The 13,762-nt window shown below is 56.5% G+C and overlaps 1 protein-coding gene across 2 annotated transcripts in view; it reads right to left on the bottom strand.

The window, feature by feature from the left end:
* The window catches only part of PRDM15 (PR/SET domain 15), a 64,816-nt gene that overhangs the window by 29,877 nt on the left and 21,177 nt on the right, over positions 1-13,762 (bottom strand). For both annotated transcript variants that reach the window (XM_088023776.1, XM_088023779.1), the window contains exons 4-10: positions 12,949-13,102; positions 10,939-11,191; positions 5,326-5,427; positions 3,770-3,994; positions 1,911-2,040; positions 375-556; positions 42-136 (exon numbers count right to left, since the gene is read on the bottom strand). In XM_088023776.1, the coding sequence (XP_087879902.1) occupies positions 42-136; positions 375-556; positions 1,911-2,040; positions 3,770-3,994; positions 5,326-5,427; positions 10,939-11,191; positions 12,949-13,102 (1,141 nt within the window). The remainder of the gene's footprint in view (positions 1-41; positions 137-374; positions 557-1,910; positions 2,041-3,769; positions 3,995-5,325; positions 5,428-10,938; positions 11,192-12,948; positions 13,103-13,762) is intronic.

Raw genomic sequence — 13,762 nt, 5'->3', positions numbered from 1 at the left:
CACCGGCCCCACGCCAGCCCGCGAAGCCGGGTCCCACCCACCTCGTTCCTGCTGTGCTTGTAGGAGACATGCTGCTTCAGACTCTCCTTGCGGCTGAACAACTTGGCACATTCCTCACATTTAAATAGCTTGTCTCCTACGAGCCAACCAATAAGCAGCCGGTCCACGACTCTGGGCATGGACCGGGGCTGCGCACGCTGCCTCGGAAGCGGGTCTGTGGCCAGTGTGTGTGTGAGGCCCTCAGCAACCTCTCCCCCACCCCCACCCCCACCCCCGGGGCAGCCTCCCCCCGCCCCAGGACCGCTGGCGGGGGGCCCCGGCCAACGGTGCTCCCCGGGCCCGTCCACGTGGTGGGCGGCCGTGCAGGGACTCACCGTGCGAGCGCACATGCCTGCTCAGGTTGCTGCTGTTCTGGAAGATCTTGCTGCAGATACCGCACTGATAGACCCGTCTGTGCTCCCCCAGCTGTCTGACGAGCTTCCTCCGGACGCCGTGCCGGCTCGACAGAATTAGGCTCCTCTTGAGGGCAATGGTGGTGCTCTGATGATGTGGGAACCTGCCAGGTCAGACAGAATGGTGAGACGGGGTGGGGGCAGGGCAGACCGCAGCACTGGAGAAAAAGTCCAAGGTCATAATCATCTTGGAAAGAGCTCCTTCCAAACCTTCCTAGCACCATGCGAGACAGGAGGGAAGGCACTCGGGCCTCGCCCCCGCCTCCGGGGCATCTGGACGGCACAGACACCATGAACGTACAATGGCATCCGTGTTTTCCGTGTGGCTACACGGCTGACTGCATCTTCACTCTGGCCGCCAGGAAGCTCGTGGTTCAGTCTGTGCAGAAAATAACCCTGGCTGTGCAGTTTTTCTTGCGTGGCCTGGCCTCTACTCTGCTTTATACTTTCTCTGACCCTGATTTTTGAAATTTCTTCTCCCTATGAAAGGTATTTCCGATGGTAAGCCACAGAAATCTTCTGGGCAAGAAGACAGGGTAGACAGAGAACCATGTGACCCTGTTTTTGATGACATGTTGGTCCTTGTTGTATCTGCACGGGTTCCAGGAACAACAGGACCAGGCACATTGTGTGAAATATAGGAGGCACTCCAAAAAAGGCCCCCCAAAATCACCACCAGCTTATTCAGGGTCAGAGCAAAGACGTACCCAAAAATGATCACTGTAATACAAAATACCTCCCGTGTTTGCAAAAAAGAAAAGAAAAACACAGAGCAAGGTGTTAAAGTCACAGAAATTCAAATACAACTTTTATAATAGCAGCATTGCCATAATAGCCAACAGGTGGAAGCAGCCCAAGTGTCCATTGATGTAGGAATGGATAACAAAATAGGGTCTATGTATATCCATATGATGGAACAACGTCCGGTCTTCACACGGGGGGGGGGGCGTCAATCTGACAGCTGAGTGAGACAGCCAGTCACAAAAGGACAAACACCATGTGGCTGCACTCATACGAGGACCCTAGAGACAAGCGACCGCCTACAAGGTACCTCCATCTTCACAGAGACAGAGGTAGAAGGGGGGTGTTGGAGAAGTCAGTATTTAAGGAGAACAGAGTTTCAGTTTGGGAAGATGAAAATGCTCCACAGATCGACTGGGGTGAAGGTCGCACAGCAACGTGCAAGGACTTAATGCCGCAGGACTGGGCACTTAAAAGTGGTTAAGATGGTAAATTTTAGGTGATGTAGGTGTCACTAAAATTAAAAAAAAAATTTGTTTTTAACCATTTTCACAGACAATGTACGACTGGTCCTGAGTTCCGGAGCAATCCTGCTGCTGCCCGAGCTCACCCATGTCCCTGCACCCGGAGTGAGCCAGCCTCTCTGATGGAGCTGCCTTCCTGCCCGGATGGCGTGCTGACCGCACCGGCGCCCCGAGGGCCGCGACAGGGACTCACTTTGGCACTGAACCGGCGTCACCGGTGCTGGTGGTCAGCTTCCCCAGAACCAGCTCCATGATGCGCTCGTCCGGCGCTGCGGCCACGGGCTCGTCCGGCGGGACCTCGGTAATGATCTCTGCCACTGGCTCTGTGTGAAGGGGACGGGACGGGCCGTGTCAGCCCCATCGCCAGGGCAGGGGACAGGTCACAACCCACCCAGGAGGACATGCCCGAGGAGGACCAGGACAAAGTCGTAGGCACGGGTCACAAGATACACACGGGAAGAAAGAAGAAAGAAAAACTAGCGATATTTTGGAATCCACACGTTAACCTGTTTAGAAAAGCAAAAAGTTATTCCTAACTCCACGCTGAAGTTATAATTTGTGATTCTTTTCTAAAACCACAGCAGTTAAAACACTATTTCAGTCCCTTTTCCTACAAACTAAAATCGAAACATTTTGATACACAGTGGGACCTTTTCACTTATTAAATTAGTCCTGACAGGGATTTACAAATATTAACCTTTAAAATCAGACAAGCCATCGTGAGTATGTTCAAAAGCAGATGATCATTTTGTATGAGAGTCAGATAGCAAATAATTGCAATAACAGGTGTCCCGGCCTGAACCCCTGGACAAATGAAATATGGGACAATAACACAAAAATTTTAGCCCCTGGTTTCTACCACTTTATCTGCTCTATGTCGTCCTATGCAACTAATAATTAAGGAAAAAAGCACTTAATCTTTCAGCGCCCCTCGTATCTTCTCTACCTGTGTAGAGAGAAGTAGGGGCGCTGCTCAGGGGAGGCGAGGTTTAAATCACTTGTCCGTCTATCAGTTCTGAGCAGAACACGAACTTGGAGCTGGCTGTAGGAGCCAGAAAGGCCCAGACTATCCCAGAGTATTACATGAATGCTGTTCCTCTGAATACTTTTTCACTCTGGGAAAGAATAAGCATTTCTTCTCACTCTCAGAAAAGGAAACAAGAGCTCTACCAGACAGCCGAGCGCCCAGTGGCCAGTATGAAGACAGCGAGGGGACCCAGGCCTCAGTGTCCCATCTGGTCCCGATACGTGAGACCCCCCCCCCCGGGAGTCTGCTGGTACCAGGTGCTGCCGGCAGAGGTCACGGGAGGACCAAGGGGCCACAGGCCCTGCACACCCAAGAAAGTGGGTCAGAGTCCCTCCAAACTCAATGGAGGAAACCATCACAGAGAAGGGGCCCGGCCACGGCCCGGAAGCAAGCTACAAGCCCGTGCACAGGTGCTGTGGGAGCGGATGGTGGTCATTCACATGGGGAACAATGCCGCTTGGCAGCCAAGGACAATGAGCAGCCAAAAACCCAGCGTGGGAGAGTCTCGCTCCATGTGCCGCGAGCAAGACGCTGGGCACGGAAAGAGGGATGCGTGTGAAACCCCAGGAGGGGCAAGACTGATTCATGCAAAGCCAAGGAGGAAAGTCTGGGGAGATGGCCATGTTCTCTGTCCTGACAGGGTGCTGGTGACCCAGGTGGAACCCTGGTCAGTATTCACAACCTGCACGCTTTGCAGCACCCACTGTGTTACATGGGAATTGTGCTCAGAAGAGCTGAGTCAGGGCGAAAGGGAAGGCTAGGTCCCACCTCCACCTGTTCTCTCTACACTGAGTTTTCCCACTGATAAGGCCCCCAGCCCAAGATACCCTCACCTGCTGGCTCCTCCCCCAGGACCAGCCCCCACCTGCTGGCTCCTCCCCCAGGACCAGCCCCCACCTGCTGGCTCCTCCCCCAGGACCAGCCCCCACCTGCTGGCTCCTCCCCCAGGACCAGCCCTCACCTGCTGGCTCCTCCCCCAGGACCAGCCCTCACCTGCTGGCTCCTCCCCCAGGACCAGCCCTCACCTGCTGGCTCCTTGCCTTCTATGATGTCTAGTGGCTGCTCAGGTTTTGATGCTTTGGGTTTTCTCCCCCTTCGAGGCTTTTTCTTCTGCTCTTTGGTGGCACTGACACTCTTAGGAACTGCAGGAGGCTCCCCCCGGGGCACATCTGGTTCCTTCTCAGGAGCTGCTTCATGCTGGCTGGCTGGGGGAAGGCTTTTGGCTTGTTCCAAGTGACCCAACAGATGCTCTGCAGAAGAGGGAAGAAAATGCACAAGGACATGAAGCAGCCTGTCAGTACGCCCACCTCCTACCACCATTTTTGTTTGTTTTTACCTTCATTTGCTGAGAGTGTGCCCTTTCATAGGCAAATAAACTTTATTTCCACTGCTTTTGAAAATAAAAGCGTTTTCACCGCGCCAAACAGGACTACTATTTTAAAAGCTAAATTAGGTGATGAAACCAGGGCAGGTTCACCATGCGCACAGTTTTATGAAAAGTACAAGCATGCATGCACACGTATGTGCAAGGAAGAAGTGCGGAAGGGTGTTCCAGCACGGTACTGTGGCTCTCTCCAGACGGTGACACTACGGGCAATGTTCCTTTTCTTCTTTATACTTACTCATGCTTTCCGATGTTTATGATAAATTCATACTACAATTACTTAAGAATGTAGCCTCTAAAGAGAAATACTGAGAAATACTCAACTCACGATAAACGATATTATCTTGAAAAACACTGCACAGAAGCAAATAATCTTTGCTTTACTTTCAACTGAAGAAAGCCCTTCAAGACCTCCCAGGGAAAGACAACTACAGAACCCCAGGAATCAGGCAGGCAGGGATGGGTACAGAGTTCAAGAACAGACAAGCTCCCCTCAGTGAAGGCCCAGACCGGCTGGACCACAGCACCGTGGCAAGGAGGAGGGAGACAAGCCACGACACAGGTCGGGGACTGACACGCAAATGACAGATGGCGCCTGTGTGCACATTAGGGCCGGGGACCGATTCTCCCCAGTGCAAATCTCCACTGGCTTAGCACAGGCCTTCGGCATGAAGGGGCTGTTACTTCTCTGTTCGTTCCGTACTTAGGGTCATCGTGCTGGGTGAGTGCCCTCGAGGAGCTGGGTCCAGGGAGGGAAAGAGAATTAAAAAGCAAACACAACAGAATGTGATGTGTGTCACAGGAAGGGCTTGGAAGTTTGGCCACACAGCAGAACAAGCCAATGATGAGCCCACCTGGCTGAACGCACCTGGAAAGACTGGAGAAAACACAGAGCCTAACCGCCCCCAGCTGCAAGATGCCAGAGCCTGAGGGAAAGAGAGCGCCCTGGGGCCAGGCACGCAGTGGGCGCCTTGTTCCAGGCCAAGTGTCCAAGCACGAGCGCGTGCAGCTCTGCGGGACACGGCTGGGGTCTACATAGCGGCCCGGGACTGAGCTGCTCACACTAGGCCAGGGAACGTCTTGCCGGCCATGTGCGGCCACCTGTCCAAAGGGACGGCGTGGAAGTAACAGCACAACCTGGAGCCGTTCCACTCAGACTTCCCAGCGGCACCCACCAGCGTGCACACCGGCGCTTACCGTTCAGAAGCTGCAGCTCCAGGAAGGTGGCGGAACACACTTTACATACCCACGGGCTGGGCTCAGACTCCACCGCGGCGCTGCTTTCTGGCGTGCCTGCAGCTTCAAAAGAGCAGAGGGAAGGGTGATGCATAGCAGCGCGTCCCCCCCACCCAAGCCCAGCACTGCAGGGGGTGCGCCTGTCCGCCCGGGGCCCGCGCTATGTTGGCGGTCCGCACAGCTCCCCTCTCGGCCCTGCTCCCCGGGCTTCACACGCGTGCACTCCTGCGGTCCCCAGGGACGCCCCCATTTCACAGGTGAGGAGACTGAGCACAGGCAGGCGGCGCTGGAGCAGCTCGATGCGGGGTCTGTTGCCCGTTACAGAAACGTGACTCCTCCCGAAGCCGGGCCAGTGGGACCAGATGCATCCCTTTACACGACTTCGAGAAAAAAACCCTTCAGATTAAACTGAATTCCTCAGTCTCTCTCTGGCTCGTACGAGAGACTGGCCGTCAGTGTGCCCTGGGCCTGGTGTGGCCGTACTTCCGGCCCGGTGTTGTCCTGCAGAACTTTCTGCAACGATCGCTCTGAATACGCCTCGCCATCTGAGGTGGCAGCCGTGGTGGGGCTCCTGCCCCCGAGGAACCGAGGTTTTAATCCTGTTTCATTTGCATTAGAATTGAAGAGCGGGCAGGCAGCCGATGTGACAGGGCCCTCAGCCCCTCTTCCTCGCACCCCAAAGACACGTGGGCAGGGCTCAGGGAATGGGGGAGAACTGGCTGTGCGGAGGGGAACCGCAGCTCCCTGTCAACAATACCACTCCGTGGGACCTAAAAACCGGGGACGTTCTCAGCGAGCCTCCGGCCGTGATCCCCCGGCCCGGCCCCGTCTCTCCAGGCCCCGTTGGGTGGCCCCACGCACCCTCGCCACCACTCCCACTCAGCCACCGCATGACCCATCACACGCAACACTCTGGGGGGCCACCTGTTCAGCAAACTCCTGCATCCTTAAACAAAAATCACCCAGAAATGCAGCTGCACATGCATTCGGAGCAGGGACAGAGCACCCCTCTTTCTGTATCCAAAACCAGCAACAAGCTTGCAAAGACAGGAAGCAAGAGATGCAGGCCGGAGGCCACTGCTCCAACTATTGGTGTCCACTTCCTGAGTCCTCCCCAGATAATAAGGGGAAAACATGTGATGTGAAGTGGTCAGTTATACGAACACAGGCAGAGCAGGAGGGGTCCGGAGCAGGTGCCGCGGGAGCCCCGCGGTCTAGGGGACGCTCCAGGCCAGCCAGCCCTCTGCTCTCCCTCGCCCCCCGCGGATCCACCGCACAAAGACTGTCAGGACGAGATCACGGATGAATGGGAGCCAGAGCCGAATTCCCGCTTCTCACTCACCTTCTCAAACACACGTGGCTCGAAAGAGGGGAGGAGACATTTGCACGTGACGGGTTCAGGAAGGGATGACGAGTGGGTAAGCTGGAAGGACACCTGTGAATCCAGGTCATTTCTTCTGGTCCCCAGGGGCTGCCATCTCCAGTGGGACGGTCCCCACCCCCACAAACGGGATTCAAACTAACGTGACATGAGAAGCCCTTCTCTTCAACCTGCACTGGGGCCAGTCAGAAGGACCAACTAGAAGGACCCGTCGTGACCTCTGTCCCCACCCCCCCATCAAGGGAAGAACTCTATTTTCCAAAAATTATCGCTAAAAGATCAGAATTTTTTAAAGAACAAAAATGAGCCAACAATCAGAAGGCAGTTCTCGATGGCCCATCACTTAAACGTCCAACAAAAGAGATGCGACAAAGCAACAGAAACACCGCCTGGTCACAAGCAATGCGGCACAGGGAGCGACAGGAGGGCCGGCACCAAAGGTGGGACGGTGAGTTACAAGTACGCCTGGAAACACGCACAGCGAGCCCGCACCTGTGGGAAAGCGCGGGGCTCTCTTGGAGACCAGGAGAGACACAGCCCAACCACAGCGACAGAAGGCAGCTTGCTGGGCGCCAGGGGCCTGAGCGCAAAGCCGCACAAGGGAACCGAGAGGCCCCTCTGGGCTGGCGACGACGTTCTCTATCTCAGCTGTGGCGTGGCTGACACAACTGCACGCCTCTGTCGAAAGCCCCCGAGCTGTGCACCGAAAGCTGCCAAGTCTTCTCATGCGCAAACTATACGTCAGCCGGGCTGATTTTTAACAAATACCGCAAACTACTAGTCAAAAATGCCAAGAGTCATTAAAACGGTGATTGAAAATGGTTTTCCACATGTTATAGATGTATGTACATTTTATCTTTTTCATCAGAAAAGTACTTTTGAAGATGGGATGACAGTATCTGAGGACTGCAGCCACTCTGCGCCCTCGCACCTGCCCATTTAGACCCATGCGCTTCCTGGGCCCCTCCTTCCTTCACCTGTCAACAGGCCCAGCTGGGCAAAGCAAGGAAACCAACTTTAATTTCAGCCCAAGAAAAAAATGTGAAAAGTAAATCTCCTACCCGGAAAAAAAATATAGAAGTTTTTTTCTTTTCAAGGACGTATCTGCTCCTCCGACTTTGCTGTGTTGAGAAGTCAGCTCTGCCATCTGCAAATTGGCTGATTTCTATAACCGAGACGTATTTTGAAGCAAATTTGAAAAAGAGGCCGAATGAAATTAATGAGTCTCCGCACTTCTGATGCTCACCTAAAAAGAGTCTGAATGATTTATGGGCAGGTAATCCCTTGTCCACTGGCCCCCAGCACGATTCTTCTAGAACGTGGTGGTGGTCCCTAAGGCCCGTTTGCCTTGCCCTGCCCCTCCACCACTGGGCCCAAGGCACGGTGATGGCCACAAAGGCCCCCTTCCCTCCACTCCACTGCAAGGGTCTCAAGGGCGTGCAGACCAGAGGCCTCATCGCTGGGAAGGAGAGGGTAAGCCCTCTCCCGACCTGTCGGATCTGGGTAATCAGAGTCATGCAGATGACCAGCTTTCTGGCTGGTTCCAGGCCCCTCTTCACAGGTCTTGGCACCTACTCTAGTGTCTAAGAAACGGGCATGGTGGGCTCCCAACAAAATGCTTCAGCTGGGGGAGCACCCAAGACTGCTCGGCGGGGGCCCAGGCACTCAGGGCAGGCAGGGTTGGAGCAGGGTTCTAGAAGCTCCGCTGGGCGGCAGGGCTTTGGGAAGGGGCTGGGCGGGAGAAGAGGGTGGCGGAGGCAGGGTGCAGCAGCCTGGGGTGGCTGCCAGGTCACTGTTTTACCACAGGCACTGTGCACGGTGGCGGATGTCGCGTGTCCTCTGGGGAGCTACCAGCACCACCTGAGCTAAGCCATCACTCAGCAGGTGTAAGACATGAGGGACCCAACTAACCAGCCGGTTAACAGTAGTCAAGAAACTTCGGCTGCATTTCTATGAAATACTTTCCTGCCATTTCTCCCAAAACAGGGTGAAAAACCATAAAAAGTATTTCTAAGACTTCAGAGTGCCTAAGTTGCTTATTTGCTTCCCTGATTCCAGACTCATTTTGGGGGACTGTGCCTTCCAGCTGAGGGGGACGTGATGAGCCATCGTTTCCCACGTTCTCAGAAGGGACACACGGAGGATGAAGGACAGCCAGCTTAGGATCCCCCAGGAGGGTGGCTGGGGGCAAATAAGGAGGCAGCTGTCTGGGTCGAGAGCCCAGACCAATTTCATTAGAATCTCCCTTCTCAGACGCAGCTCCAGATTAGTGAGTTCTCCCGTAGGTAAAAAGCAAGCACAACTGCAACCCTGGGGGGGGGGGGCAGCAACCTTGCTCTTTGACCTGAGAGTTGTGAGGGGGAGACATCACGCAGGACACAGCCGACAAGGCCAGCCTCTAATAACCCACACCGTGACCTGCAGTCTGGCTGGCCCCGGGGCGTGCACATCAGCTGCCCAGGCCAGAAGGAATCCGGAACACGAGAAAGCCAGATCGGGAAGATCCTGAAGATCTTGCATGGCACCTGTGAGCCTGGCCACACCACGCTCCAAAGTGATGCCTGGCCCAGACACGTCAGTGCCTCCCTGGGGCCAGGCCAGGCACCTGGTTTTAGCAACTCCTAAAGGGTGGGCTTGACAGCAGCCGGGTGAAAAGCTGTGGGTCTCTCCAAATTCTTCCTGTGGCCTTCATTACCAAAATGAAGTACACCTCATAAAGCTCCCAGTCTTCCTCTGCAAATATCTCTGTGAAGGTGGCAAGCCCTCCACAGCCACCAGAACCGGAGTACAGGCCATCTGGCCATCTGGCTCCCCACCGCCACTCCCCGAGATCACCCTCAGTGGCTCCACACTCCCCCCCCAACCACCGCCCAGCCTTTAGCGTGTGGAAGAGTGGCCCCCTGAAATTCACATCTGCCTGCGATCTCTGGATTGGGTCTTTGCAGACGTCATTAAGATGAGGTCATACTGGAGTAGGGCGGACCCTCAGTCCAGTGACTAGTGTCCCTACAAGAGAGAACACAGAAACACAGGGGAGAGAAGGCCACACGAGGACAGGGGCAGGGATCGGGGTGACACCATCTACAAGCCAAGGAACGCCAAGGGCTGCTGGCCACACCAGAAACCGGGAGAGGCCTCTAAAAGGAACGAGCTTTGCCAACACCTGGTCAGGGCCTCTAGGCTCCAGGGCTGAGAGGTAGCCCCTTTCTGTTGTTTGAGCCTGCTTAAGGTCTGCTTGGTTTGGGCAGCCTCACGGACGCCTCTCCTCACACTGCTGGCACAGGGAAAACCAGGAGGGCTCCACGGAGGGGGAGGGGGAGCAGGTCACAAAGCCGCGACCACCCGGGACAGACCGGAGCCTTAAAAATATGTTAAGACCCTCTTTGTATCACATCGTGTTCACCAGAGAAGGGAAACCATTTTCCTGTCAGAATCCGGCAGTGCGGGGGCCGGGGGGGCGGGGGTCAGAGAAAAGAGGGCTATTTCTTCCCCCTGAGCAAGCCACTGTGGCAACAACAGGTGTGCCTGCCTCTGGTGGCATCAGGTACACGTGCAGCGGCGGCCTCACGTGCTCTCGGCTGCACTGCAGAGGCTCACGACTGGGCAGGAGGGCCCCCTTAACACAGTGAGGCCCCACACCCCGGGGCGGCAGGACACTAACTGGGCTGCTTTTCCAATGGGAATGCTGGATGTGGGCAAATCACATATACGACCTTTGCCGGGTCTTTCCTGGACACATATGCACACACCCACACGCCCCTGCGCACACCCCCCAGACCTGGAGGAGGCTGCCACAAGCTGGAGAGCACCAGCCTGGGGCCGGATTTCAGGTCCGAACCCCGACTCCTCCATCTCCTGCACTGTGACTCAGGGCAGGTTCCCCAACCTCTCTGTGCTCCGTTTCCTCTGTGCCAAAACAGAGACGATCGCCCGACCATGTGCCCTTGCAGGACGGTGGGTGAGGAGGAGTTACTGCATCAAAAGCCCGGAGGGCAGAGCTGAGCATCAGCCTGTCGGGCCCCAGCGCCCTGCTCCCCCAGCCGGCGTCCGGCTTAGGGGCGAGCCCAGACCTTGAATGAGCAGAATGGCCGACCCAGGCCCATTGGGTCAAGAGCAGGCCCTCGTCCCCCCACACCGCAGTGGCTCGCCGGCACAGCGCCCCCTTGGCCACCAGGCAGCGGGGCCGTGTGTACCGTGGGCTCCGGAGCAGGCCTGCTTCAGCATGGGCTTGTCCATCTTCTTGGCGTAGAAGGCGGCGTACCACACACGCAGCTCGGCGCCCGGGGGGATGTCCCTCGAGGTGGTGAAGTACACGTCGTTGCCGTGCTGGTAGGCCGTCAGGTTCTGGTGCTCGGGCCCCACTGCCGGCCGCACCAGCATCATCCAGTTGCAGTCGTCCTCGTTGGAGGTGTCGAAGCACACGGGATGCCCATCCTTCTGGAACACCTGGGGGTGGGCAGGGCCGCCAAGCGGCCAGGGAAGGAGCTTGTTAGCCACCCGTCCGCAGGTCAGTGCGTGGGGGGGGGGGTGCGGCAACCAGTCCAGACAGGGCCAGGTCAGGCTCCACACAGAGCCCGTTTCAGGGCTCACGGGGCACCTGAGTTCTCTACACGGCCCAGGCGGGAACTGGGACAACTGAGGTCTACTGGTCCGGGTACAGAGGCTGGATTCTCAGGCTCTAATCGGTTCCAAGTGGGCATAATGACACCTGGTCCAGGTATCACCGGGACACCTGAGTGCTCCCCCTGCTCAGGTGCCATCCGGACACCTGAACGCCGTGCACGGGCCAGCTGGGAACGAGGATGCCTCAGTTCTACCGGGGCTCTGCATGGGCACCGGGACACCCGCGCGCCGCCCTGCTCTCACAGGTGTGTCCACTAACTCCGGTCAGTCCCTGCGCCCTGGCCCCTAACACCGCCAGATGGATGGCAACAGGGAAGAAATGTTGATAATCTGAAGTTCAAAGTCACCACACGAGTAGAGGAGGGTCTGGCCCTCTTTTCTGATGCCAATGCGGCTTCCCTGCTCTCCCCGCTCCGAGCTTTTCCCGTAGGGCTCCCCACTGCTAAGGTGCTAGAGGCCCCCTCTGAGGATGGGGCCCTTGGAGGCGGAGGGGGCCTCCGGTGAGGCCGTGCTGAAAACAACTCCGTATCTGACACAGACCTGGAGAACTGAGTCACTGAAGGAAGCCAAAACGGGCACAGAGGACTTTTCAAAGGGGCCTCGGCCTGACCATGTGCCCACAGCAACTGTGTGCATCCAAGCGCCCCAGGTTCTGCGAAGGATGGCAGCCAATGGCCTTCGCGGGGCGTGGCCTCTGGCTTCTTTATTCCTTCACATAAAACAGCCTTTCTTTCTTTCATTTTTTGTTGGCAAACAAATCAAATACTTTTCCTTCCTTCCCATTCTGCTGAAATCTGCCTTGTAAGCTCAACTTTTCCAAGAACTGCCAAACCTCGAGGCTACCCATCTCAGGCCTGTCCTGAACACGCGGGGATCTGCTAGGCCTCTAGGAAAAGCTCACTCTGTGGGTCACTGCAGCAAGACCAGCACCGCTCACGTTACAGACGTCTCTGGAGGCGCATCTGGACCGGGCGCATGCTGGGGGTGGGCACAGAACCCGAGTCCCCGGCCCCAAGGCGCATCCACACGCCTTCCTTCGAGAACTCAAAGCCTTCCCTGCAACTGACATCCATTCTATTTTGCTCCATTTCCCATAAGAGCTGTCTTTTCTCGGTCTGATGTGCCGCTCAACTTTGCACCCGTGTCTCATCACTGCCTAAACGAAACCCCTTCCTTTTGAAAGAGCTCTGCCAGGTCCTAGTCGCTCACTCAGGCGTGAGCGTGCCCGCGCTGACATGGCCCCACAACACGCAGAAGGCAGTGCCCGGAGGCTGCACGCCAGTCCAGGGCGTGAGAGAAGTGAGGGCAGCCTGGTGGGTCTGCTCTTGCATGTGTTCTCAATACCCTCTCTTCAGGGGTTGGCAAAGTTGAAAAGTGCAAAATACTGGCTCTACTTTGATGCTTTTGTGACATAAAAACAAACTAAAATAAAAGGAGAACCACTGTCGTGGAAGAAAGTGGAACTAGGGTCTTTGAAGCCGCAGAAGACACCGATCTATCAGTGGGATGCACAGCTCTCCTGGCCCAGGGTCGGGGGCAGGTCGCACCCGTCCCCTCCCCAAGCTGGCCCTGGCCCGTACCTTCAGTGGGAACGCAGATTCCTTCTCCCATTTGGCCACTCTCCTCGACTCAAATGGACCAAACTGTGTTCTCTTAACGAGCTGGGTCACAGCAAACACTCCTTCGGCTCCGTCTTCCAGTCGCCTGATCTCCAGGTTGGAAGGGAGAGATGATCTAGAAGTGGAACAGGAGGCCCTCAGCCCTCAAGCGCCGCTGGCTGAGGACAGCCACCACACCGGGAACAGATGGGTGGATGGCCCACAAGCTCGCTCTCACTGAAATACCATCCTTGGGGGTGAGAAAGAGCTTCCTACTGAGGACAGAGGGGTGATGGCCCAGTGGCCAGTGCACACCCAGCTCCTCAACGGCCTGAACCACGGGAGACCGGCCCCAGGGCCCTAGCACAACTCACCCAGAGCCCATGCAGAGGGAGGGGCCGTTTACTAAAGGATGTGTTTGACATCCCCACCCAGGAGACACCACCGGTGTGGGCTGCAATGGGCCAGGGGAGATGAATGGGACCGAGCTCTCATCCCCAGAGCCGCACAGCCCACAGGGAGGCGGGGGGAGCTCCACGATGAGGTGCCGCATGCAAAGCACCGTGAGAAAGGGAAAAGTGCCGCGGCATTCCCAGGAGCAGGAAAGGGTTTCCACCTAGGCTGAATGGGCCAATTCTGTTGAGGACGCTTTTACCTAAATGCCGAGAGTGTCGAGGACGGGGCGCTGAAAGAGGAAGGCCTGTGGGCTGGAACCCCAGCACGAGCCAAGGCTTGGGCAAGCCTGACCCACATCCACGAGCAGGTGGGACACCAGGGAGCCTGGAGCGCAGCCCCC

Source organism: Eumetopias jubatus, unplaced genomic scaffold (assembly GCF_037043125.1).
Source record: "Eumetopias jubatus isolate StellerSeaLion01/CBP00866 unplaced genomic scaffold, mEumJub1_p1.0 scaffold_1, whole genome shotgun sequence".
Classification (NCBI taxonomy): Eukaryota; Metazoa; Chordata; class Mammalia; order Carnivora; family Otariidae; genus Eumetopias; species Eumetopias jubatus.
The sequence above is the reverse complement of the archived record's forward strand: the minus strand, read 5'-3'. Positions and strand labels throughout refer to the sequence as shown.